Genomic DNA, 25,238 nt, shown 5'->3' on the forward strand with positions numbered 1-25,238 from the left:
TTTGTAGCTGCAGTTAGGAAGGAGGGAAGGACAGAGGATGTCGCATGTGCACAGATTGTAAAGCCCTCTGAGGCAAATTTGTAATTTGTGATTCTGGGCTATACAAAATAAACTGAATTGAATTGAAGTTAGTTGGAATATGTTTCCAAAAGTTATATTTTTGACAACATATCTCTAAATGCATAACTTTTTTCGAATCTACTTGTCTAGATGTTGTGAGGCCTCACAGATGCTAAGTCGGTGTCGTACACTATGAAAGCTGCTTTTGCATATCTGATTCTAGCATAACCATGCTACGGAGCTGTAAAAAATAGTTCACATTGGCTCTCAACGCTAACTCAGTCTTCTACTTTTTTCAGGCCTCACCAGGAAGAGTGTAACTCTGAACTCAACACAACCCACATGAAAACTCCTGACGAGGAATCAGAGGACCAGACAGGGGCCCAAAGGCCTTCAAACCACCAGGAACCTCACAGTCAGATCCTCCAAGGGTCCCATGTTCATATAAGCCAGAGAACCCACAGCCAAGTTTTCCAGGAACAGAACCAGGATTTCCATATTTCCCACATCCAGTCGGCTGCTGGATTCAGGCCCCCATCCTCACAAGAATGGAGGGAGCCCTGCACACCTGTCCAGTCCAAGGGAGACAGGAGCAGGTACACAGGAATGACTGTTGTGTGACATGTTGAACGTTTTTCTGATTATGACTTCTTCTATTCTGTCCTTGCAATTTGTAAACCTGTGTTGGGATGCATTCAGCAGCTCCACAAAAACATCTCAAAAATGATCAATGCTAATGGATGAGTTAGACAATGAGTTTGCATCAAGAGGTCTGTATGTAATTTGTGTCCTGCAACTGCTGACCTTGCAGTTCCTTGCCATGTCAGAGTCCTTCATAGGTCACTCTTCGGCAAAGTAAAAACCTTTAGCAGGACAGAATCCTCCAAATGGTCAGAGTGGTTCAACGTGGTCCAAAAGAGGCTTCCAAAATAGTTTTTTGCAGAAAACAAAAGCATGGTAAAGGATTGTGACAGCCAATCCAATTTTGAAACAACAGAAATATCATATATATATATACTTAATGCTACTGGCCATGTCTAAGACAACAAAGACTCTAGGTTTGCAGGAAACAAGAGACACTCCTGTGGAGTGCCAAAATCCTCATCAGGTGTTGGTGGGCTCCAGGCAAACGCAGTGCCGAACCCAACACCTTTGCATGAAAATGCTGAGACTGGTCAAACTCTTGCTATTAAATGAAAACAACTGGAGAGGAAGTTAGTTTAATATAAGCATCACGCTGCTGGGCCCAGCAATCATACACATTCACAACAACACAAACTCTTTATTGAAAGACAACACATTTCCATCTGTAAAAACACCTTCCTGAGGGTGAATGATTGGTTAGTTCATACAATGGTTGGATGTATCAGAATAAGTCAGTTGATTGATAGTTTTCCCTCCTTTACGTATTATGTGTCCTCCAATTTTTCCTCTTCCCTCCCTCCCTTCAGATCAATGGACCAGACCAGCATTCATTCAGAGCCAATGGAGTCCTCCAGGCTCACTCATGGACAAGTACCTCCTACCCAGGTACCCATTGGCGCTCAGCCTCAGGCTCCGCACCCTTCTGCCTCCAAGCCTCATCCCCGTCACCTCAGTGACTCAGCAGTTCTGCAGTACCAGCACTGGGACCACAGTGAGCAGGACAAAGACAGAGAGCACCCGCTGACCCGCCTGGAGATCGCCCTTGCTGAGGTCCAGCGGTGTTCCAGCCCCAAAAGTGTCATCTCTTCCAGTAGCCATGGCAACAGCAGCTTTGGCGATGGCAGCCAGGGACCTGTCCGCAGCCTCTCTGTCCTGGAGAAGGTCAGTTGTTTCGAGCGTCGGGAGCGCACCGGAAAGCAGCGCAGTCACAGCACCATCAAGGCACCAGACAAAGCCAGCCATGTGAGGGTAACCATGTTTTGTGATGATTCAACTGAGAAGCAAATAATGAACTATCAGTAATTTGAATTGTGTAATAACTACCACTCAACACAAAAATGAGTTTGTATTTATTTTTTTACTTTTCACACAAGAATTGACTCATCCCAATTTTGCCTCCTCAATTTGAAAGTCGCTTCACTGCTTCATATTTTCCAATTTTTGATCAGATTAATGAAAGAGGCCGCAGCTCCCCCTGTGGAGCAGACGACCTCAGAAACATGCTCGAGAGAAGCAATAGCAGGACCAAAGCCCACAGGACCATGAGCTACAGAGGAGGCAGCAGCGAACATATGAAATACAGGTAAGGGTTGTAGGTATTTGATAAAACTATATAAATAAATATATTACTAAAATAGTATTTCTAATAAATGTTGGTATAATACAAACTGTATGTATCACAATGTATTGCGACATTTGATTTTGTGTCTGAAATACTTTCCGATTGAGTCACATTTACTGGATTGAATTTACAGTAAAAGGCAGTTCAATTTCTGTTTGGTGTTCAGGACCCCAGCAGATCCCAGTTTAGCCCTCCAAAGGAGCCTTAGCACCTTTCATCTGGACGACTCCAGGGAGGGTGAAAGCAGGAAAGACTATCCCCGGACACAGGACATCCAAGAGATTCTGGGCTCAATGCAGGACACGTCCCTCAACAGGTCAGTCTTCCAACAGATCAGAGTCTTTCCACAGGTCAGATTCTTCAAACAGGCCAGTGTCCCACAGGTCATATTCCTCAAACAACTCAGGGCCCTTTCATAGGTCAGGGTTATCAAATAGGTCAGAGCCCTACAGTTCACAGTCCATCAACAGGTCGGAGTCTTTGCACCGGTCAGAGTCCCCCAGGTCAAAGTACTTCAGCAGGTCAGAGTCCTGAAACAGGTCAGAGTCCTCCAAAAAGTCACAATACTTCAGCAGGCCAGAGTCCACAGGTCAGGGGGTTTAAACAGCTTAGACTCTCCCAGGTCAGGGCCCTTCCACAGGTCAGAGTTTTTAAACATGTCAGAGTCCTCAAGGTCACAATCCTCAAACAGGTCAGAGTACTTCAGCAGGTCAGAGTCCTCCAACAGATCAGTCTTTCAACGAGTCAGAGTCATCCAAAAGATCATATTCTGTCAACGAGTCAGAGTCCTCCAACAGTTAAGAGTCTTTCAAATGGTCAGTGTCCTGAGTTTCTCTGAGCCACCCTGACCATGGAAACTTGTCTCTTAACAGATCTTACAGGGACTCTTTGAAAGACGCCCAGTCCAAGGTCCTGCGATCCACCTCCTTCAGAAGGAGAGACCTCAGCTCCTCAATCGCCCCTTCGCCTCCTGCCGCTCCTTCCCCCTCTTCCTCCTCAAGCAGCCACCAGACTCCACCTGTCAATCCTAAGCACCAGTCCGTGGAGAAAAAAGGCCCAAAAACCATGCCAAAACCACAAGGCATCGTTATCACGCCACCGGTCACCTCCCTTCACACCCCGAAGGAGCGTCACATGGTCAGCCCGGAGACTCGAGGCCCGAGCCCACCAGCCCTCCCCAGTGTCGCGCCAGTTGGCCCTCCAGCTCTGATGCGGATCTGTGGCCGCAAGCGTCTGACAGTGGACCAGAAGAAGCGATCTTTCTCTGAGCCAGAGAACATGAACGAGGTCGGAATTACAGATGCAGAGACTGTTGCCCTCTTCAGGCGTGGAGGAGGTAAATAAACTTTAGAAAATGCAGTTATCAAAACATCAACAATCAATACAGCATATCTCGAATACACATAACTAAATAAAACAATGTAATTAGTCTAGTCATGTCAAGTTATCAAAGACAAAGCCTAAACATATAAAGACTACATATATCACATACAAATAATATACATGTAATAAAAACTAAATTCTTTTGTGGAAAATATAAAGTCTATTGGAAAATGGCTGGCTAACCTAAAACCCAGCTCATTAATAATTGGGGATAAATGTGTAGACAGGCATAGAGATACATCTGTTGTACTGTTAGCCACTTAGCTAGCTCTTGTCTTGTTTCACGTTATAGTTTTAATGGCATGAACCCATTCGAGTTTGTGAAACTTTGACAGCTTTTTAGCCCGAAATTGACTCCAGCTAGCTTGCTGCTAATGTTGAGCTAAATCTGCCTTTTAGAATGAATTTAGCAAAACACAGTAAGAGCAAACGTTGCTGGTTGAGTAGTAATTACTGGTCGACAGTAGTGTTTCATTTGTTAACAGAATTTACTTTGAAAGGCTGATTTTGCTCCAAAGTTGATATTAGCAGACGGCTAGCAGTAGCGGTAGCTTTATGCTCACTACAGCTATGTTTTGGGAGTATAAGGGTGGCTATTGGACCGAAATACTGACTAAAAGCACCTGTAGCACCAAGTTTGGAAGAAGTTAAGTTCCAAAGATACCATCAAATTGCAGGAAATATTTTCTATTATGGCACATCACAAAGAGTTGGTGTGTGGCTGAATAAGGGCTTTGACCCTGATCTCCCTGTCTGTCAGAGACCAGCGTGGCAGACCGGCGGAAGATGTTTGAGCTTGTGGCGAGTCGTTTCGGAGGCGGGGCTCTGCAAAGTGCCACGTCAAGGCCCGACTTGCGGCAGCTTCAGCACGATGCTCTGGCCGAATATGTGGAGAGGAAGAGAAGCGTGAAAAGAGACAAGGGAGGAAAGAGGAGCGGACTGAGGCCCCGTAGTGAATATCTACAGCCTGAAGACAGCAACTATACAGGTGGGTGGAGGGAGGGAAGAAAAAAGATGAGTGAGGGGTCACAGTTTCATAGGTGGATGGTGGATAAATGGGAGGTAAAGCAAATATTTAAGTGATAGACAGAGTGGAACTTATAGATTAATCAATTCCTTTATTTCTTCTTCCCTCTTCCTTTTTCTGTTTATCCCCCTTGTCCCTCTCTCTCCCATCACCTCTCTTTCCTTCTCCTCTCCTTAGTCTCCTCCTGTCACTCAGACACCCTCAGCCTCTCCTCCACCTCCAGCATGCTCTCCCTCCAGGACTTGGGTGCAGATCGAGTCTTCTCCTCGGGGAGAGGCGTCTCTGTTCAACTCTCCCTCCTGGAGCCGACCAGCGAAGCCTCCAGTCCAACCTCTTCTACCCGGGCAGGGTGACCATTCCGAGGGCTCCTGCGCTCCCGCCTCCTGGGTAACCAAATCTAACCACCAGCTGAATCTGACACTAATTATTGTGTGGCTTTAGGGATGGCAATTTGGGTCTGTCAGTTGGTCGGTACACTTTGGTCAAGACCAAAATATATATATATATATATATATATATTTATATATACGTATATATAAATATATATATATATATAAAACAACACGGTTTTAAACCTATTGGTGACTTGGTCAAGCAGCAGTTCAAAGTTTGCAGTTATCCGGTGTCAAAACTCAACATTTAGTGACTATTGGATGAATTCTCATGAAATTTCGCACAAAAATTCACGCTCGTCACATGATGAATTGTAATACCTTACATTTACATTTTAATAATAAGTTGAATAATTACAACATTACAATTCAATAACTCCTTCCTGGTTTCTACTCCCAGTGCTCAATCTTCTGAGCCTAGGGCCCAGATCCTCCAGGAAATCAACCGTGAAGCAGGGCTCAGCAGAGAGAGTCAGTCCTCCAGCAGAGACCTGGGCCTGGACCGCCTACAGCTGGTCGCAGAGCCTCAATTCAACCTGGGACTGTCCATGCAGCTCAACAGGGCTCTGCAGAGGGCTGGACCAGCTCGGGGCTCCGGGATGTCAGCTTCCGCAGAGGATCTCTTGGAGAGATCCGAGGAGAGACAAACGACTCCTCAACACCACCGCTCCCGCTCCACCCCAACAGTAGAGAGACTGAGCCAGGTAACACTGAACTCCTGCAAGGAGCTAACAGTTTTAGTTGATATTGTTGTACCCCAAAATGACTGAATTTACTCTGGATTATTTGACACATTTTGTGTTATTGTTTAGTAATTTTTAGTTAGGTAGAAAAATATAAATATATTTGCCTATTAACTTTGTAGATTTGTAAAAATGATCTTAGGAAGCATAAGCAAAGAGATGTTTGTTAACACATTTCTCTGGAAAAAAAGGCCAGTGCAGTGTGAAAAAGTAACCGAGTATGTGAATGGAGATGAATTTCTTAGCTGACAATTGTATTATGATATTCAATTATATAAGGACTTCAATTCCAACTGTCTTGTGTAGTTCTGCCTAGTAGACAAAGTCAAGGATTTAATGAACTATCGTGATACATGCAAACATCAGTAACAGAATTCCAAAACAAGGATAAATAATCAAAGACCACAATATGTGCAATAAAACATCCTCTTGGCTCCTTATAACGGCAATGTAAAAAAGGACAACCTACCATTCATCACATTGATGTTATATTTGATATACAATCTTATACAGACATTCACGGCTCTCTCTAAACACCATTTTGTTTGAAGACATTTTGCCGTTAAGGGACATTTGGCCCTGAGTCACACAGGAAATACCCAGAGTCCTCAAAGTTTCCTGTGAGGTGCCAGAGAGCCGGAGACGGCTGCTGGGCGCCGTCCGATGCGGATGATAGCAAAGATAACACACACATACATACATCCACAGAGCGCTTAAATGAATGCGGTAAAGGATGAATTTGTCTTTTATCTCCGTCGCTGATCAGAGCAGGCGGTGTCACATAAACATCATTACACTTCAGTCAGACAAACAGACACTCTGTCCTCTTACTTTAAACAGTGGATTTCACAGCAGGGCCCCACAGTCCTGCTTTTACAGTGTTGATGTTTTTAGGTTGAGCAGCAGACAGAGAATTAGAAATGTCCTTGAACACAGCACCAAGGACAATTTCTGCACAATAAAATAAAAACTCTTTGGCTGTATTTTAGCACACTTGTTTGATGTAATACTGTATTGTGTCTGTGATGGAAAGGGGCAGGGTGAAGTTGAATACCTTTTAAGTGTAAAATATAGCTATGTTTGATCACACAGACATGTTCAAGTTTGTGCTGGAGAGCTGAAGCCGTTAACAGCTCTAACTCACTTCAGTGGAGAAGCAGCAGGCTTGTGATGAGGTTTCTGGAAGGACATGTGATGATGCTGTGGTCTAGACCTACTTTTTAAAATGGGTCAGAGACACAGAAAGAGAAACTTTGTTTAGATATAGTATGAAATTAAATACATAAAGATATCAATGATAACTAGAAAAGTGCACTCATTGCACAATATAAGAAGAAAAGCTCAAACTGATACAACATGACTTCATAAGGAGAGGATAAACAAAAGCAGTTGAGCCCTCTTCCTCAAAGACTGAACTTTGTCTGTCTGTGTTTCAGGACTTCCCCCCAGGTGACGCCAGGATGTTCGGGGTCTTCCTCTCTGAACCTGGTCGCCGCTCTCTGGCTGAGGACAGGTACGTCACATCTCCGTTCAGACTAACGTGATCGTGTGTCGGTTCAAATCTCAGAGCAGGTTTAATGGACTTATAATTTGCATATACATGACAGAGGAGAAATGTAGGTAGATGTTAAAGGCAAAATAAAACTTCTTTAGTAGAGGGGCATCATCTTTTCTCACAGATGTTCTGTCTGATGATTAATTTGGTCGTTTTGTTTATAAAATGAAATGCAACTAATTTGGGCAAAATGTTTGTTTCCCGCTGAAGAACTTGGGGATCATGGGAATTCACATTCTGCGCCAATATCTTTTATAGTTCTCTTCCATAATAGGCTGTAAAGTGTGTGTGTGTGTGTGTGTGTGTGTGTGTGTGTGTGTGTGTGTGTGTGTGTGTGTGTGTGTGTGTGTGTGTGTGTGTGTGTGTGTGTGTGTGTGTGTGTGTGTGTGTGTGTGTGTGTGTGTGTGTCAGTCACTCTATGCCATTTTTAAACCAACTGTGGACTTATGAGTCCATGTGACCTGCTGCTGGCACCTCAAAGAGAGAGGGAGGAAGTAAGGAATGAGGACAAGGAATGAAAATAAAGAAGTGGATGAACAGGAAGAGGTACTAGAAGGGGAAGATGAAGTGAGGTGAAGGAGGGAATAAGGTGGAGCGAAGGGGTAAAATATGGAAGGGGAGGAGGTGAGAAGAGGGAGTGTACGGGGAGAAGAAGAAGAAAGGAAATGAGGGAGGTGGTTAAAGAGAGAGGACAACATGGGAGAGGGAAAGAAGAGATGGGATCACAGAGGGAACGTAAGGATAGGAAGGTGAAAAGAGAGAAAGTCTGAAATTGAATTCCTGGCAGCTTTGCAACAGAAGAAGGATAGAGGGAGTATCCCTTGGTATGAAAGGAGGAGAGGAGGAGGAGGGAGGGAGGAATGTAGGAAAGGTGGCAAAGTAGCCAGGGGTTCAGATGAAGGGATAGAAAGGAGAAAACACGTTAAGAGGAGTGAAAGAATTTAATGGGAAGAAAAGAGAAAGGCAGGAGTGAGGGAGAGGAGCGAGGAAGAGGAGTCAAAGAAGGGAGGAACTGAGGAATTTCAGGAAGCTGAGAAAATAAACAAAATACCGACTTGAGTCCACAGGGATTTATTCACTTAAAACTCTCAAAACTGTTTGCTTTCAAAATGTGAAGGTCAGAGGTCACTTTAGGAATTCAGTGTGCGTGTGTTTACACAGATCTGTCTGGTGTCTGAAATTATAACCCAGGAACATGAATGCACCACTATTGGTTACTGAGCACTGCCCTTTAACAATCATTAGATCAGAAATATGAGTGATCGTTGTGAGGAAAATGGACCTCAAACAAGTAAATGACTAATCATTCATCAATTTAAGATTTTTTTTTACCTTCCATCCAAGCGTTTTCCTAAAATATTTTTCTCTGTGGCTTTGTTGTTTTTGATTTTATAATATTGTTGCTTTTTTTTGTCTAAACGTGTCTTAACTTAAGTGACGATAGTGCTCTAGTTAAAATAAGTTAAATGTACTTCTCTGCTTCTGACAAAGCCCAAATGTTTGATGTGTTCCTTCCTCTCTTTAATGCTTTCTTTATCTGTCTGTCTCTCAGACATGCAGAAGTCCAGCTATCAGGTGGCCTCTTCTCTCCTCAATACTCCCAAAACAGTCTGGACACCTTTCAGCCTGCAGGACCTTCACAAGGTGAGCAAAATTGTAACACATAAAAACAAAAAACGTTTACTACACTGCATAGTTATCAAACTTGTGTCCTCTTCATCCTTTAATGGAGAGCATGTGCAGACTAGTTCACGTCAGCCAAATAAGAATTTCTTACTTATCTTCCTTTTTCAATTTGATTTATCATTAATGATCAGTATTATTTAACAGTTCAAATTGAAAAATTTAGTAGATTTACTGAACAAGTGTTTGAAAATCGCATAAGGCCATACACAATCAAACTGTCATTACCTAGGATTGGTGTCAGGTCACTTTTCTGGACCCATTGAATCATTATTTGGTTCTTTAATTCCTCTCTGACCCTTCCTTGTGTTCTGATGATAGACCTAGGCCCCTCCCATACACCTGTCACTCGAAGGGAGCGACAGAGGAACAGCGAGCGCCAGCGGGCCCAGAGCACTTCCACCTTGGCGGCCTCCGTTGGCCTGCCCTGCCCCCTCTCCCCGCCTGGGACTCAGGACAGAGGCAGCTCTGAGTGGCATGCTACCGAGAGGCTGAGCCAGGCCAACATGGATGCCATCACCTTCCCCGGCACCCAACAACCCGGCACAGGGGATGGTGATGGCGGTGACACTACTGGCCACAATGAAACTCTGGTGACGGACAGACAGACAAGACACAGCTTGAGTGACACAAGTATATTAGAAGACACCGCAAAGGACTCGTATAGAGGGAGAGCCTCCAGTTCAGAGATGATAGGAGGGTATTCTGCAGAGAATAGCAAACAAGTTTTGCCAGCGACGCCAACACAATTCCAGCGTGCATCTCCCCCAAACAGGAAGGAAAGCAGGAGCATTGGGTCGTCTCCTCCCCCATCTTCCCATCCGTCCATTCCCCAGCACCTGTCGTCTCTGCGAATCTCCGAGTCGGGTTGGTTCAGCTCCACTGACCAGCAGAAACCACTAGAATCCTCCATGGGCCTATCGCAGGAGGACTATGACGAGGTCTTCCTCCAAAATCCTCCATCACCTCCTCCGCCAATCAAAGAGACAATCATCTTGGAGGACTTCCCTCCTCCTCCTCCTCCTCCTCCTCCTCCCCTCGAACTGGAGCAAGACGCTGTGCACCATGCTGTGGGAAGGTTTGTTTAACAGCTTTTTCATATTTCAAATTGAAATATTATCATTATGGGTCTTTTTTGATTTTCACTGTATTCATTCCTAGCATGGAGGTCTCAAACACCTCCACCATTCCCACCAGGAAGTCATCCCTCCACTCCCCTCCAATGTCTCCTTCCTCCTATGTCTATCCTTCACCGGTGCCTGTCCTCCTTCCTTCCATGAAGCCACAGCCCTCCACCATAGCCTCCATCACCACATCTACCACAACCGATGCCAGCTTAGGTCTTGAGTACCAGCCCCTACCCAAGAGGGAAAAGACATCTGAAGAGTTACGAGTGGAGGAGCTAGCTCGGCTGCTGGTGGGTACCTGGCGTCAGGAGTTGATTGGAATAAAGGTTGCTGTACCTAGCTCCAACTCTACCTTTGTCGTAGTATCTAGGTCTGGGTCTACCTTTTGGCTTAGTACCTAGTTTTGACTTTAACTTTGGTGTAGAACCTAGTTCTGACTTTATCTTTGCCGTATAACCTAGTTCTGATTTACCTTTGCCTTAGTACCTAGTTCTGACTTTACCTCTATAATCCTTAGTTCCAACTATGCCTTTGTTGTCATAACTAGAGCTGATCCCTACTTTGTTGTCATGCATACTTTGACTGTTTCTTTCTCACTGTATCAAGGTGTTGCAGGACAGCTCTCTGGTGCCCCTTCTGGAAACGTGGGGGAGTAAATCCACTGTTGAGCTTATGGAGGAGATCTTTCCAAACAGCAAAATGGTTGGTGAATCACCATTGCAACATAGGGGCAGTAGCCGATTGGATTACAGGTAATTCTGTCATTTATTTTGCCTTTGATTATTCTCAAACATTTTCAGTGACATTTTAAATACACTAAGATACTTGGATTTAGTATCAACAAAACACGTTTTTTTTGGGACATTCATTTCCCTGCAAACATTGACGTCAAAGGAGTTCAAACAGACTTTTCAATGAAATACTCCTTGTGCTCTTGTTTTAACAGTGCTGGTTTGTTGGTGCTGTAGATGTACAGAGATATTTATCAACTTCACTCAAAATTGTACAACTCTGATAATTACTACTGCAGTCGTTCTCTTGTGAAAAGCAAGATAGTGGATTTACAGATAGTAAATTACAAAGATAAAATGCACACCACAGACTGATGATGGAGTTAAACGCTGGAGGAGCATCACACTGGATTTCCTGAAGTGTTTTAGTCACAAGGATAAAAACCTTAATGTTGAGTGTGTTTATCCACCAGACCAAAATTGCAGAAGGTGAACCAAGGATAAGATAAATGTTTTTTTTTCCTGTAAACCAATATTTGTCCTTGTTGTTGTTGTTGTTGTTATGTTTCCCTCTCCTATCTGCTGCTGACACAGAGAAAGGAACACCACAAACCACTGCTGTCTCTGCATGTTGTGGCCTTTAAAGTCACAACATCTTGAATGTGTTTTGGTTTGTTGGTGAACATGATGTTCAGAGAAGGAATGTTTCCTCATTGACACAAAGGCATGCAATTGTCAGTTTAGTGGCATGATTTATCTGTTATATATGGTCCCTTCCAGTCAGTTGCAGGACCGTATTGTTTTTGCCCTGACCCTTGACCTTCGTTAAACATATTCTGCTGTTACGCTTTTTGAATTGTTGTCTTAAGTTTGACAGTTGGACCAAATGTTTTCTTTTGTTAGTGTTGCGTTGTCTAAAAATTATTATCAGCTCAATGTATTTCCAGATACTAAAATCAATCACATATACTTTTGGTTCAGAAAATTAAATCAGACATGGAGATGGTAAAGCAAAATATATTTAGTTTTGTTGCCAGGTCATGGCATAGGTCATACATTAGGTTTAACCTTGGATGAAGGAAGATGATGTCCCCATTTTAAACCAACCAAGGGAACAGTGGTCAATGAACAGACCACCAGATGTATTTGAAGTGCTGGAGATCTGGAACCAGAGTGATGTTGTACAAATACGATTTCCTGTTGTCTAAGTGTTGAAGTTAGACAGTGTTTCAGTTGTCAGCCGGACAGGAGAGACCAGACAAACCTGATTACTGTTTCCCAACAGCAGTGTGTGGAGAGAGCACCCAACCATAGTGACTGTTTCGTTAAACTCAATACACAAATGGATCAGAGTAGAGCTGTGAATTCATAAAGAAAAAAAAGAAAAGCACTGGTCTTAGTGGTAAGGCCCCCTATTTGAAAGTTGTCAATATCTACATAATTAAAAAAGGCTGAAGTCTCGGTTCAGAGGACAGATATGACTCTTTGTTTTTACTGTCCTTCCTTCTTACCATAGCATATGGATGTTTGTTCTTCCTCTCAATTCCACACTGATCCGATACATATCAGTGTGACAGGTGGAGATATGGCTTCCTGCAGGCTAAACAGCTGATCAACTCTGGCACCTAGCTGCCAGAGTTGGTATAACTGAATGTACTTAACCTGTAAAATACAGAATCAGTGTGAACTTGGACCATAAACTTCTCATAAAAAGAGACACCACCCTACTTCACTGTCTTTCCTTATATTCATATTTTTTCGTTGACCGAATATTAAAAGATTTAAGAGTAAAAAAGTTTTGGACGTTTATAGGCTGTACTTTAGGGAAAGTGGTCAACATCTAAACAATGTTAATCAGTAAAAAGCCTGAAACTGTGTCAATATGTCACACATAAAATGACAGGAAAAAAAGTAACATACCTTATATTTCTATAGTAGTCCTTTAATTACATTTTTACCATATCTTTTTTCACTTTTGTTTGGATACTTTTGTTCCTTTTCTGTTAATTTGCCTGTATGTTTCTCACTATATTTTCCTTTTTTTCTGTTTTCATTGTCTCAGTAATCTTATTCTCCTTCTAAAACACAAAAATGACAGATCTTGAGGAAATGCCTTTAAATAAAATTGAATTTAATTAAAAAAAACAATGTCGTTTCCTTCCAAGAATTCAAGATGGCGTCTGTGATCCTGGTCAAAGCTCAGCGACGGATCAGGGGAAGGAGACGGATGTGGATGAGGAAGAGAAAGACCTCAACACCACGAAGGTGAAAAAGAGATTTCTTATCATAGTCTTTTGTATGATATAATTAATATTTATATTATTATTATTATTATTATTATTATTATTATTATTATAATTTAGTTTTAACATGAACATAAAAAAATCCCCCTCCTCACCCTGTTTACCAGCTGGAGCTGTGTGAGGCTCTGGGGCGCAGCGTGGCGGCTCTGCAGCAGGAGAAGGAGGCGCTGTGCGAGGAGCAGAGAAGCCACCAGGCCCTCGGGGCGAGCATTGAAACACTGGTGCAGGAACGGCTGAAAACCAACGAGAAGGACAAGTACAGCGTGTTCATCGGTACGACCTCTGACCTCATTAATACTCAGACACTACAGCTCCGATGGGGCTTTGGTGATGAACCTGCACTATAGACAGAAAGTGAGATGTTGACCATGCTTGTGTTTGCAGGAGATCTGGAGAGGATCGTGAACCTGCTGCTGTCGCTCTGCAGCCGCCTGTCCAGGATCGACAGATCTCTGCTGTCTCTGGAGAGGGAGGAGCTAACGCAGGAGGACACAGCAGGCGAGAGGGTGAGACAGGATAGGATCTACCTGGCTGACACTGTTCACCGGTCTGTGTCCCTGTTACCCATGGGCCTGTTTACTTGCCCATCCAGCTGTAGCTGCATCTGCATATTATCTGGGTTTAAGGTCTTGTGTGACTTTGTGCATTCGAACCCATGCAAATCTGCTATGTCTGTAAAATATGAAATATTATGAATGCTCACCACAAAGTCACATAAGGGTTCACTAAATATAGAGGTCTTACTTTAGTCACGTATATGACTCCCATGTTATTAACGGGAGCTCTTAGAGCATTTTAGAGGTTTATCTAGATACTCGTGTAACATGGAGAGATGGAACGATGTTAAATGTTAAAAAGATGAGACGAGTCTGACTGTCTCTGTTAATGCTCACTTTATTTATATGGCACTCTTAAGCTGATACATTAATAATTTCTGTCAACATGCTAACGTTTTACATGTTACTTTTAGCATCTTCCCATATGTATGGCGACATGTGAAGACATTACAAACAGGTTACATACTAACATAAATCTTTTAGTGTGGCATGTTAATATTCAGTTTGTTGAAACGTTATCCTGCTATCAGCATTCAGCTAAGGTCTGCAGTCATTAGGGTTCATCCTCTGAGGAACATGTCTATGCATTTTTCCGATCACATATTGAGCCAACATGCACAACACCAGGACCTTGAGACTGAGGAAGTCAATTGGAATTTAACCATCATTCATTTACCTGTGTCAAGAGGCAACCTCCAGTTTGGAAAAATGAAGCCAATGTTGGATTGACTTAAACTTGCGTTCTCTCTACTGGCCAGCAGGGGGCGACACCTCTGATTGCAAAAAGAAGTCTGATTGTATTGATGTCTTTAAGAACTTCTCACTTAATTGATTCTCTCATAAACATTGTAAACACCAGTTTATGGTCTCAATCTCTAGTTTCAAGTCTTCTTCAATACAGCATGATGTTCATTTAGTAAATGATGGTCCATTTAGAGTCAAACAGACCATAAAGCGGGGTTTACTTTAGGGCGGGGCTACCTTGTGATTGCCAGGTATATGAGTCAGTCCAAATATGGTCACTTTAGTTCACTGGTTGCAAAGGTCCAAGATGGCGACGGCCAAATTGAAGAACGCAAGGCTTCAAAACAAATGCGTGACGTCGCAACCACTATGTCCGCTGCTTACGTACAGTCTATGACCTGTGCTTTTCCAACTGTGCATTTCAAAATGTCCACTGTAGAAACGCCTGTTTGTTCCAATCCATCCAGTAAGTAGACAAGGTGACTTCCATTCATGGATCCACACTGCGATGTTTGAATTTTCCATTTGTGGTCCATTTGGATGTTGACATGTACAACTTGAAGTATCAGTGATAAACAAGAATGTGTTCAAGCTGTCAAACATTTTGTCGTCTCCTCCCGTTCAGGAGTCCCTCCATCACAAACGCTCTCTGCTCCTCGGCCAAACCGAAGACGCCCGGGAGCTGAAGGAGAACCTGGACCGGCGGCAGCGCGTGGTCCACGCTATCCTGTCCGGCTACCTCACCGAGCCGCAGCTCCAGGACTACCGGCGCTTCGTCAGCACCAAACCCTCGCTTTTGATCTGCCAGCGGCGCGTTGATGACCTCATACGGCAGGGGGAGGAGCAGCTGACGCGACTGGTCGAGAGCCTGCCGCAGGAGCTGGCAGAGGCTCACGGTTGGTCGAGAGGGTGTCAGTTCTCTTCATCGGGCCCCGCCTACTTAGTCAAGTCGACCACTGTGACATCACTGTGATGTCAAGGACAGACCGCGATTGCAAGTGTCAGTGACGGATGTGAAGGACAAGACAATTGGCTCCCTAAGCGCTCAATGCTCCAACCTGAAGGAGCTTTAATGAAGGAAGAGCCCGTTCACACTGAAAAACCTATGCAGACTTCACAATGTGCCTCATTCTGTTCTCACGTGTACTGAACGTTACACCTCTGTCCAACCAGCGCTCAGTGGACTATAAAGGCTGCTGCCATCATTTTAAATGATCGTCTGCTCTGAATGGTGATTTCGAAGGGCCATCTGTGGTTTTCAGGTTGTAAGTTCGTCATCAAAATACTAAAGGACAATTCCAGTGTTATGGAAACTTTTCTGCAGTTTTCCAGCTTTTATCATGTTTGAAATACTACATTTTTTTACTTTCAATATCTTAATATCTAAATATGCTTCTCAGTAAAGACAAAAGCAGCTTGTTAAAGCTGTAAATATAAATTTCAGTGTTAATTTATGATCCATTTTCCAGATAGATTGGAAAGCCAGAGGACCTCGAGGATTCTCAGCTTTGGAGGGGTTAAATAAAACTTACCACAATCCTGGTGCTGACAGGTTAGACAGCAGCCCGAATTCAAAGTAAAAGGACAGAACTTTATTTTTGTAAAAGTCACAATTAACTCTGGAGTTGTCCTAAAGCAACCCTGACGGTGCCTTCAAGAACCTCTAACATCCAGACGCTCCTCCAGAAACTCTTTACTTCTAATGACAACACAAAGGGAGCATGTGTTTTAATCTCCCAAACACAATGAACGATCATCTTTAAAAAAGGATATTATCTTGTCGAAGTCTTCAGAGATTTTCACAAGACCAGCTCAGCTTTTGCACATGTTAAAAATGTACAAAAATCAATGGACACCAAAATCAGAGGGACACTGTTTCTAATTTACGTCTACAAAAAGAATCAAAGTCTCTCAGAAACTGAGTGCACAGATCCTGAAGAAGATCTGCTCTGAGAGGAAAATCTGAACACTGTCACATGATACTGTAACACTACTACTGTCACTACTGTGTGTCTGCAGCTCGTAGCACTTTTTTTACTGTAGCAGCTTGACTTCTGTTTGCTGCAGAATTTACACTGAATGAAAACAGTTCTACTTGTGATGTGATGAAACATTGGATGTCAAAAAAAGAAATGGAGAGGTTTAGATTCCAAAGATTTTTCAAAGGATGAATCATTTGCAGACATTAACTTGGTTTTAATTTTGAATTTGAGGTCTAGTTTGTTCAAAAAAACAAATTTTCTTTCTTCCCTTTCTTCAAAATTGATTTTACAAGGGCCACAACTGCAACCATGACCTTTAATTAGGAAAACAGTTTTTGATTATTGGGCACATATTTTGTCTAAAAATGTCAAGAAAAACAAACACCCCGATTTACTATACCAAAATATATTTAATTTATTATGAATTAACACAATTAAGCAATCATTGATTTGCTGATAAATGTCCTGTCAATCACTGGATTCATTAAACTGAGTAGTTATGTCACTATGGTTAAAAGCTCCGCGCTGTCTTGGATTCAGATCAAGGTTCCAACAAACGTAGAGCTTCTCAATAACAAGCTGTCTCACACTATTTTCTGATCACATTTTCATTTGATTTATTTTGTCCTCCTTGTGGATATCTGTGAAATAAAACAGTGGTTGGTTCTCTTTTCTTCTAAAGTTACTGATAAATGTCAGTAACTTGTAAACCCTGCGACTTCAGTTTATAACACAGGCTTTCTGTTACACATTTCAAGTCACACAGCCAATCAGTGATGACCCTGATGACATCACTGACATGGTTATGGTTATTTCCCAGACTTCTCCTCCAGTATATATTATGCAACAGGCTGAATAGAACTGCTCACAACAAGTAAACTGATCTTCTTGTGTAAAATTGGCTGATTGACCCTTTAATCTTATTAAACTGCCCACTTTATTGATTATTAATTGCTGGAATCAGGACTTATTTTTTCTGTGCTCATGAAAAGTAAAAAAATAACTAAGAAATTGTGAAGTATGTAAAAATAGATAAAAGGTTCATCAAAAGTCAATTGTCAAGAACCTAACGACATTTAAATAATAAAATAGTAATAAATGATCATGTTATATCACTCATCACAATAATTATATTCAAGTTGTTTTTAGATAATTTGCTTTGCATGTTTACCTTCAATTGTGGGAACACTGTCCCACACATTCTCCCACTCCTCCGTCTGCCAGCGACGGTTCAGGTGTATTTGAATCTGTTCTACCAGGAGCCATTTGGCTTCCCTTCAGTTCACTTCATCTGGGGACTCCATATGGCATAAAAGAGCATCTATATTTATTGTTTAACAGTGGCAGCAGAGTGTGGAATTTAAAATGCAGAGAGCGTTTTCACAGAGTTTAAGTACTGATCTGTTACCTGTTTCCTTCTACAGCGACAATTCACGTTTCATTTCACTGTTTTAGTTTTAGAGCACCTCATGAATATTCTCAGTTTGTCATATTCTCTGAACACATGGTCTGCTTCATGTGCTCATCCATAACCCAGATTATACAGTCATTATGGTTTGTTTTTTTCATTTTCAAAGGCACAACAGAATAGCTCAAGACAGTTTATCGTTGAATGAAATTCAATGTTTGCTTTATGAAAGAAGGACAATTAAATAAAAACAGCTCCATGTTTTTTTGCAAAATAAATGTATTTTGTAAATTAAACTTTGTGTCGCCTTCAAGTTGTCACGCACACACAGACACTCACACACTTTAATAAATATGTCTACTATAACACCATTCATGGGATAAAACATGCAATTGTTGGACATTGTGCAGCTATAATCAATATTCTAATATTGACAATGGATCAAATCACTCATATTTCTGCTCACGGTTTGGATTTTCTGGACCTGCAGCTTTACTGTTCTGGTTCACTCTCACTGCTCTCATAGCCATGTTTTTGGCTGCAGCAGGCGGTTCTGTTTTCCAGTTGAAAATCACAAATAACCAACTGAGCACTACTCAGCAGCAGACAGCAGACAGACACAGCTGATAGACTAGCTGGTGGACATGGTGGAGCATTTAGAGGATAAAGAGACAGATATGTCCCTCAAATCAAATGGTGCTAATACACGTATTGTGTTTCATCCGCTCTCTCTGTGATATGTGAAGAGACAATTAAAGCATCAATCACTAACAAAAAAATGCCTGAAAAGCTTGGCCAAAGCATCGTCAGATCAAAAATCATTCAATCAACTATTTTGTTATCATACTGTAAAACATTTCCAAATTCAGTATTCAGATGAGACACATATCATTGAAGAAAATGGATTACATTTTATTTTTCTATTGCTCATAGAAAATATTAGTTAAATTAATCTCAATGTAAGGAAGAAAGAAAAACAGAGAAATATAAATAAATTGGTAAGAGTTGCATTGTGTCATAAACATCCATTGTTTTCATATAATAGTATTTTTTGGTCTGTTTATAAACCTCCTTTAATCTGCCGTTTTGGGATATATGTACAAGTCAACCTGCCTAAACGTTATCAAACAATATAAAGCAAAACAATTATTATTATTAATAATAATAATAATTGAACTAGGCTACTTTGGCTATTTTAATCTGCCAGTTGAAATATAAAGTACTATTAACCGATGTTACTTATAATACTTATATACTTATACACCTGTCTAAGTGTCTCTAAAGAGATTCAAGAATTGTTTTTATCATCTTTTTTTTTTTTGGGCATATTTCATTAATTTTGATCATAGCATACATATGCAATCATCAGGTGAGGCTGTACATTTAGTTCCTTTATCACAATGTAACAGGAGTCAATTAAACGTTATAGTGAACAGCGAACATCCGGGTAACCTGCAGGAATGCAGCAGGTAGTGTGGGGATAAATACCTGAGGAGGGCGGAGCTTCGTCCCTGACAGAAACCAGAGCCCGACCTTTGAGACCAGCAGAGGCAGAGGAGACAGAATAACCGCCGGAATGGCCACAGATTTCACCCAGGACACGCTGCTGCGTTTCCTCCAGAGCCGCGGAGGCTCGGTGAAGAACTCGGACCTGCTTCTGCACTTCAGAGACTTCATCAGGGACCACGCGGACCGGGACCGCAACCGGGAGCTCTTCAAAAAGTTCGTCAACGCCGTCGCCACCGTGCAACAGGTCGACGGCGTCCGACACGTCACTCTCAGGAAGAAATTCAAGGGACACGTCCCCGGCGGCGAACGGGGCTCTTCCCAGCCTCTTCCCAGTCGACTTCCCGCCGGGCCCCGAGTCGGCCCTCCCCGGGGAACGTCGGGCCCTCCCCGGGGAACGCCGGGCCGCCGGGCCCTCCCCGGGGAACGCCGGGCCGACCCCCGCTGGGAGCGCAGAGGAGCCTCTGCAGAAGCGGCAGCTGAAGGAGGTGACGACACCCGCCCCGCCGGTAGTAACCGCCGGGAAACCAGTCCTACCCGCCGCTGGGATCCTGCTCAATAACAACAACAACAATGTGACAACAAATTTCAACCTGAAACAGCGACAGGTAACCAGCACACCTGGACTTCCTATTAGACCAGCAGCAGCTCAGGTGGTGAGTCAGATCCCAGTGAAGACCCCCAGTCCGTCTGAGCCTCCTGCCCCAGATCAGTGCACTCAAGTGGGACAGCACAGGTTGGGTTTTGGGCCTCCTCCTGGGATCACACCTGTAGTGGCAGCAGTCCGTCACCATGGAGAAACCAGACAGCAGGTCCCAGCACCAGAGGCCCTCAGAGGGAGGGAGACCTGTCTGCAGCCTGAGGGAGGTCTTCATCAGGGGCCTCCTCTTCATCACGTCGGTCTCCAGCCGCAGGATGTCCCACGCCGCATTAGGTACAGGCCGAGCTACAAATCTGCCGTCTCTTATGATGAAGACGGGGAGGAAGAGGAGGAGGTCCAGATGAGGCAAGGTTCAGCAGGAGGAGCGTGGCCCCCGAGCATCTCAGCCTCCTCGCCGCAGGTTCCTCCCTCTGTCGTCTCCTCTTCGTCCTCCTCCTCTTCATCCGAAAGGAAGATCCCGAAGATTTACGTCCAGGATTCGGAAACGATGCCCCCTGGTGGCCCAGGCTGGACCTCGCAGTCAGGGGCGGGGCAGAGAGGACATTGGGCCGAGCCAGGGCTGGAACCGGGGTCATCACCAGCGGAGTCCACCAGACGCAGCCTGCCTTTAGAGGCAGAGCGCTACGTTCCGTCACCAGACCGAGCTACCGGGATGGTGCCTCACCGCGATGTCCACGCACATCCCACAGGTGTTCAGCCGAAGCCTGGGCAGGGGTCCAATCAAAGCCAAGAGGCGTGTATGTCATCTAGCCACAGCAGCGTCTTCTCCCCCTCATCGGACGCAGGCATCTCCAGCAGCGACTGGACGCCGTCTGGCTCCCCCAGAGGACCAGGGTGGAACAGCAGCTTTGAAGATCCACAGGCCAGAGCAGGTACAGCAGCACTCTGTAGGTTAACCTTAAAGGACAATTCTGGTGATTTCTATATATTGGGATAGTTTGTGATTATATACATGTGTAAATAAATCTGCGTTGTATTCTATCCTTTATTGTTCTGCCTTGTAAAGCAATTTGTAATTGATGCTTGTCCTGATAAGTGCTATTTAAACAACCTTTACTATTATTATTATTATTATTATTAACCACACAATTAAATCGTCTTTGCACAAGATGAGACTAAAAGCCAACAGTCTAGCATTAAGTATTACCATTACACAGAAAATTTGTCAGCTCTTTGACCGGGTGACAGCCAAACGTTTCCCATCATGCCCTGGGACTTGCAGTCGGTGGAGAGCAACTGCGGCGCCGGGCTCTAAAATCTTTGGCCGCCTTGATCTCGTAAGGATGCCCATGTTTCTATAACGTCAGAGCAAGTCGGGATCAAGTTGGAAGTTGCCGCCTGGGCCCCCGAGTGAAGCCAATTTCGAAATTGTCTTAAAACTTGCATTCTCTCGTCTGACCAGCAGGGTGAGACTCCTCTGGTTGCAAAAAGAAGTCTGGTTGTATAGAAGTCTACGAGAATGACCCTACTACTAGTCCCAAAACAAATGCTCTATTTCCTCCAGTTTAAGTAACGTTTGCTAAAAACCTACAGTGCCCGGCTGTTGAAGCCAAGCGTGTCAAATATTAAATGCTGTCTAAAAACAAGCAACAAGAACTTTTTTTTTCACAAACTATCTGACCAAAGAATGTTTGAACAAGATTCTGGATCTGGCTGACAGTCAAGGCCAACTTTTGGTATATTTATTTTATTCAGCTTTAAGGCAAATCATTGTTGAAAGCAGACATTAGAATAATAAAGCTGCGGTTTGTCTCTTTAACTGTCGACAGGTGTGACTCGGGGCGGGTCTCAAATCCAGGAAGCGCTCCAGCGAGCCCAGGGGAGGAAGTTAGAGTCCTTGACGCATCATGCCAACAGTGAAACAAAGGCGCCTTGGCATCACTCCACAGGCAATCTCCATGACGACCAGGAGCCGACAGCTCGTATGTCACCATTCCATCACTCCTCGGACCATCTCCATGACGACCAGTACTCTACAGCCCGCATGATGCCATGGCACCTCTCCACAGGTCAGAGCTGAAGTTCGTAGGACTGACAGTTTTAATGATCTTTTCTGATGATGATGATGATGATGATGATGATGATGATGATGACATGTTGTAGCACCCAGCTTCTTTAAAGCACCCTTAACTCCAACTTGGCAGGTGATCTCCACGACGACCAAGAGGAGGCGGAGTCGAGCGAGGGCTCCACCTCTTCGCCGCCGGTGCTGCGTCCACGCCTCGCCAGGCGGCTCAGCAGCCAGTTGAGGAGCAGGATGTGCCGCAGCCTGGGAACCAACCTGGACCAGCTCCTCGAGGAGGAGGCGAGGGTGGGGGGAGGAAGCGAGGCGGCCCGGCTGAATCGCCTCCACCTGATCTCCTCCTCGCTCAGCCTGCGCTACAACCTGTCTTCGTCCTCGCTGTCGTCCTGCTCCACGCCGCCTCGCTGCCACAGCATGGCCGACCTGGACGAGGCGGTGGAAGGGAGAGGGGGGAGGAGGAGGAGCTCTCCCGCCTTTGTCGCCTCCTCCCCCACTGCTCAACATGAAGGCTCCAGTCGGCAGGTGAGACTTCTAGAAAGCACACTGTTTCTCTTCAAATGTCCTTTTGAAATAATTGAACCAACTCTGAGTCACTGAGCCTGGTACTCTTGATGGATGTATCTGCTCTTGGTAATATTCACGTTTTAAATGATCAGATTCCATCAAAAAAGATCCAAAGCGGTTGGGTGTCAGAAGTTGTCTGGTCATATTCTTAGCCTTGTTTGCTTATTTCTTCTATCAAATATTTTCCAAGAAAAATTAGTGTGTGGTTTTAGATTAATATAAAAAGGGTTATAATGAAGGAAACCCAGACTTCTGAGCTATGACGCAGAGATTGACGACTAGCAAAGACCAATCATCTCTCGGAAACATTTTACTCTTCTTTAAATGAAGGAGACTATCAGTAATCGACTCGTAGCGAGAATACGTACAGCAACATGGGTTATCAATGCACAGCACACAGAGAGCCGCAAGGAAACGTGCTGTTGCGCATCTGGTGGACCCAGAAGCAGGGCCGTAGACAGCAAATTAGTAAGGTCCAGGATGTTTTTTTCTATTCATGGATAATATTAAGTAGGAGGACTTATTTTCCTGCTTTTTAGTGAATTTTTTTACACTGGTTTATGTTGCAATTGCCTTTATTTTTATTTAAAGAAAAACACAATTTCAGGTGCCGGGTGAAGCTTAAATAAAAAAATTTTTTTAAAAAAAAAAATATATATAATAGGCTACAATAAGACTAATTTGTATTGCTTATAAATATTTCCTGTCAATCAACTTTTCTCATTAAATGTTTTCTCTGCTGAGTCAACACATGGAGTCATGATTTCCATCTTCTTTTGTGTCTTTTGTTTGGGTATTTAACCTCTTGAATTCAGCATCTGACACCTCTTTACATTAATTAGAGCCTTCATTAATGCATTCATCTTAAAAGCGGGGGTGCATTGTGGTTAGTTTGCTAACACTATGGTGTCTACTGGCTTTGATATGATGACTGTCACCTTGATTGAGATGTTGTTTTTGCCCCCCTGTCATCAGTCCCTGGTTCCTCTGGAGCCCAGGGAGCATGCCTGGCTGGTGAAGGGGCGGCGGGCGCCTGGACCGACATCTACACGCTGTTCAGAGAGGACTCGTCCCTGCTCAACAGGAAAGACTTCATCTCTGGCTTCACTGTGCTGCACTGGATCGCAAAACACGGCGACCACAGAGTCCTCAACACCTTATGGTACGCGGCTAGCAGCTAGCTCTGTTATAATTACACTCTGTAAAACCGGAAGGTCAGGTTCACGTAGCGTTCTGAACTGCTCACATGGATAGTTATGCTTCTGATCGTTCTCTGATGTTTTCTGCACATGTGTAGAAGTGTCATAACATATTGCGTGGATAATCGTGGCCCCCAGAGCATGATCCCTTAAGGACATTTCTGACCTCCGTTTCCTCTAGCGTCACCACTAGGTCCAAGATTTCCATTTGTACACAAGAATTACCTTAATCAAATTGAGGTAGGGGTTGTCAAAAAACTTTTCTGATCACATTCATGCTCCCCAAAGGATGAACCCTGTATATGTTAATGGCAGATATAGGACAAACAGGTTTAGCTCCAGTACTGGTACAGCTCTAAATGTGTGAACTCAGCTCTGCTTTGGAGTTGTCCTGCTGTTTGTGCCATCATGACATTAGGCGCAGACAAACATGGTCCCCAGAAGATGAATTTGGTGAGTCTTTACCCAATGTCATGATAATCAAGCCAGTGGCTGGTGAGATATTTAATTAGTAGAACAACAATTAGTTAAAAAAAAAGTGTTCTTTGTTTTCTCCTTTTCATTGCTTAATATTGTAATTGTTCTATAAAAAGCTGACAAACGCCAAATTCCATATGAAGAATATCGATTAAATTACTGTTTAAGGAATATGAAAAGTAAATGTACTCTATGCGACCAGCCACTGCTCACTGCTTTCTCTGGCTGGGGTTTCAGGTACGGAGTTCAGAAGGCTGGTTTGACATTCGACATGAACGCCAAGTCAACATGCGGCCACACGCCTCTCCATATCGCCGCCATTCAAGGCCACAAGAACATAATGCGGTTGCTGGTGAACAAGTTCAACGCTGACGTGAAGCTGAGGGACACAGCGGGGAAGAAGCCCTGGCAATACCTGAACTGCACCACGCCGCCAGATGTCTTCCAGCTGCTGGGAGCGCCGTCACAGCCTGCCGGGGGAGGGGAGGGTGGAGGCGGGAGAGAAGACCTTAGCTTGGAACAGCGGCAGCAGCCCCGCCAGCGGCGGCGGCGGCATCACCTCTCCTTCGCTTCCCCAGGAGAGAGGCCGCTGAACTTGACAGGCACGACGAGGGTCAAGAGGTCCACATCGATCGCTGCGTACCTCAAACACAAAACGCTGCAACGGTTCCACGGAAACCAGTCTGACTCTCCCATTTGAAAACTCAACCGATGGATTAAGCAGGATTTTATTTCTGAAACCTGATTGGTTTGCTGACTGCTTAACTGACAACAGATTGCTTGCCGCTAGCAACAGAGAAGTTAAAAACTTGAGTTGTGCCTAACTACAGCAAGGCCAATATCAAAA

General features: G+C 43.8%; 2 protein-coding genes across 2 annotated transcripts in view; both read left to right on the forward strand.

Moving 5' to 3' along the window:
- Nucleotides 1-18,222, forward strand: part of shroom3 (shroom family member 3) — a 65,033-nt gene extending 46,811 nt beyond the window's left edge. The window contains 18 exon segments of the mRNA XM_054612274.1: nucleotides 360-656; nucleotides 1,512-1,953; nucleotides 2,154-2,287; nucleotides 2,493-2,642; nucleotides 3,199-3,662; nucleotides 4,470-4,697; nucleotides 4,914-5,000; nucleotides 5,003-5,123; nucleotides 5,529-5,832; nucleotides 7,308-7,384; nucleotides 8,979-9,070; nucleotides 9,431-10,187; nucleotides 10,271-10,526; nucleotides 10,843-10,988; nucleotides 13,133-13,232; nucleotides 13,378-13,543; nucleotides 13,655-13,776; nucleotides 15,197-18,222. Coding sequence (XP_054468249.1) covers nucleotides 360-656; nucleotides 1,512-1,953; nucleotides 2,154-2,287; nucleotides 2,493-2,642; nucleotides 3,199-3,662; nucleotides 4,470-4,697; nucleotides 4,914-5,000; nucleotides 5,003-5,123; nucleotides 5,529-5,832; nucleotides 7,308-7,384; nucleotides 8,979-9,070; nucleotides 9,431-10,187; nucleotides 10,271-10,526; nucleotides 10,843-10,988; nucleotides 13,133-13,232; nucleotides 13,378-13,543; nucleotides 13,655-13,776; nucleotides 15,197-15,544 — 4,291 coding nt within the window. The 3' untranslated portion in view covers nucleotides 15,545-18,222.
- Nucleotides 18,223-19,537: 1,315 nt separating this feature from the next.
- LOC129102789 (uncharacterized) lies at nucleotides 19,538-24,751 on the forward strand. Its single transcript, XM_054613058.1, has 6 exons — nucleotides 19,538-19,683; nucleotides 19,715-21,000; nucleotides 21,898-22,137; nucleotides 22,273-22,673; nucleotides 23,691-23,877; nucleotides 24,629-24,751. Exons 1-6 carry the CDS (start codon nucleotides 19,538-19,540, stop codon nucleotides 24,652-24,654), a joined length of 2,286 nt encoding a protein of 761 aa, XP_054469033.1. The 3' UTR covers nucleotides 24,655-24,751.
- The last annotated feature ends 487 nt before the right edge of the window (nucleotides 24,752-25,238 follow it).

The sequence above is a fragment of the Anoplopoma fimbria genome, chromosome 14, assembly GCF_027596085.1.
Source record: "Anoplopoma fimbria isolate UVic2021 breed Golden Eagle Sablefish chromosome 14, Afim_UVic_2022, whole genome shotgun sequence".
In the NCBI taxonomy this organism is placed as follows: domain Eukaryota; kingdom Metazoa; phylum Chordata; class Actinopteri; order Perciformes; family Anoplopomatidae; genus Anoplopoma; species Anoplopoma fimbria.

Excerpts from the sequence above, each read along its gene's own strand:
- LOC129102789 (XM_054613058.1), top strand. The coding sequence starts at position 19,538 with ATGGCCACAGATTTCACCCAGGACACGCTGCTGCGTTTCCTCCAGAGC. Across the intron at positions 19,684-19,714 it reads AACCGGGAGCTCTTCAAAAA|GTCGACGGCGTCCGACACGT; the intron begins GTTCGTCAACGC and ends ACCGTGCAACAG. Across the intron at positions 22,138-22,272 it reads GCCATGGCACCTCTCCACAG|GTGATCTCCACGACGACCAA; the intron begins GTCAGAGCTGAA and ends CCAACTTGGCAG.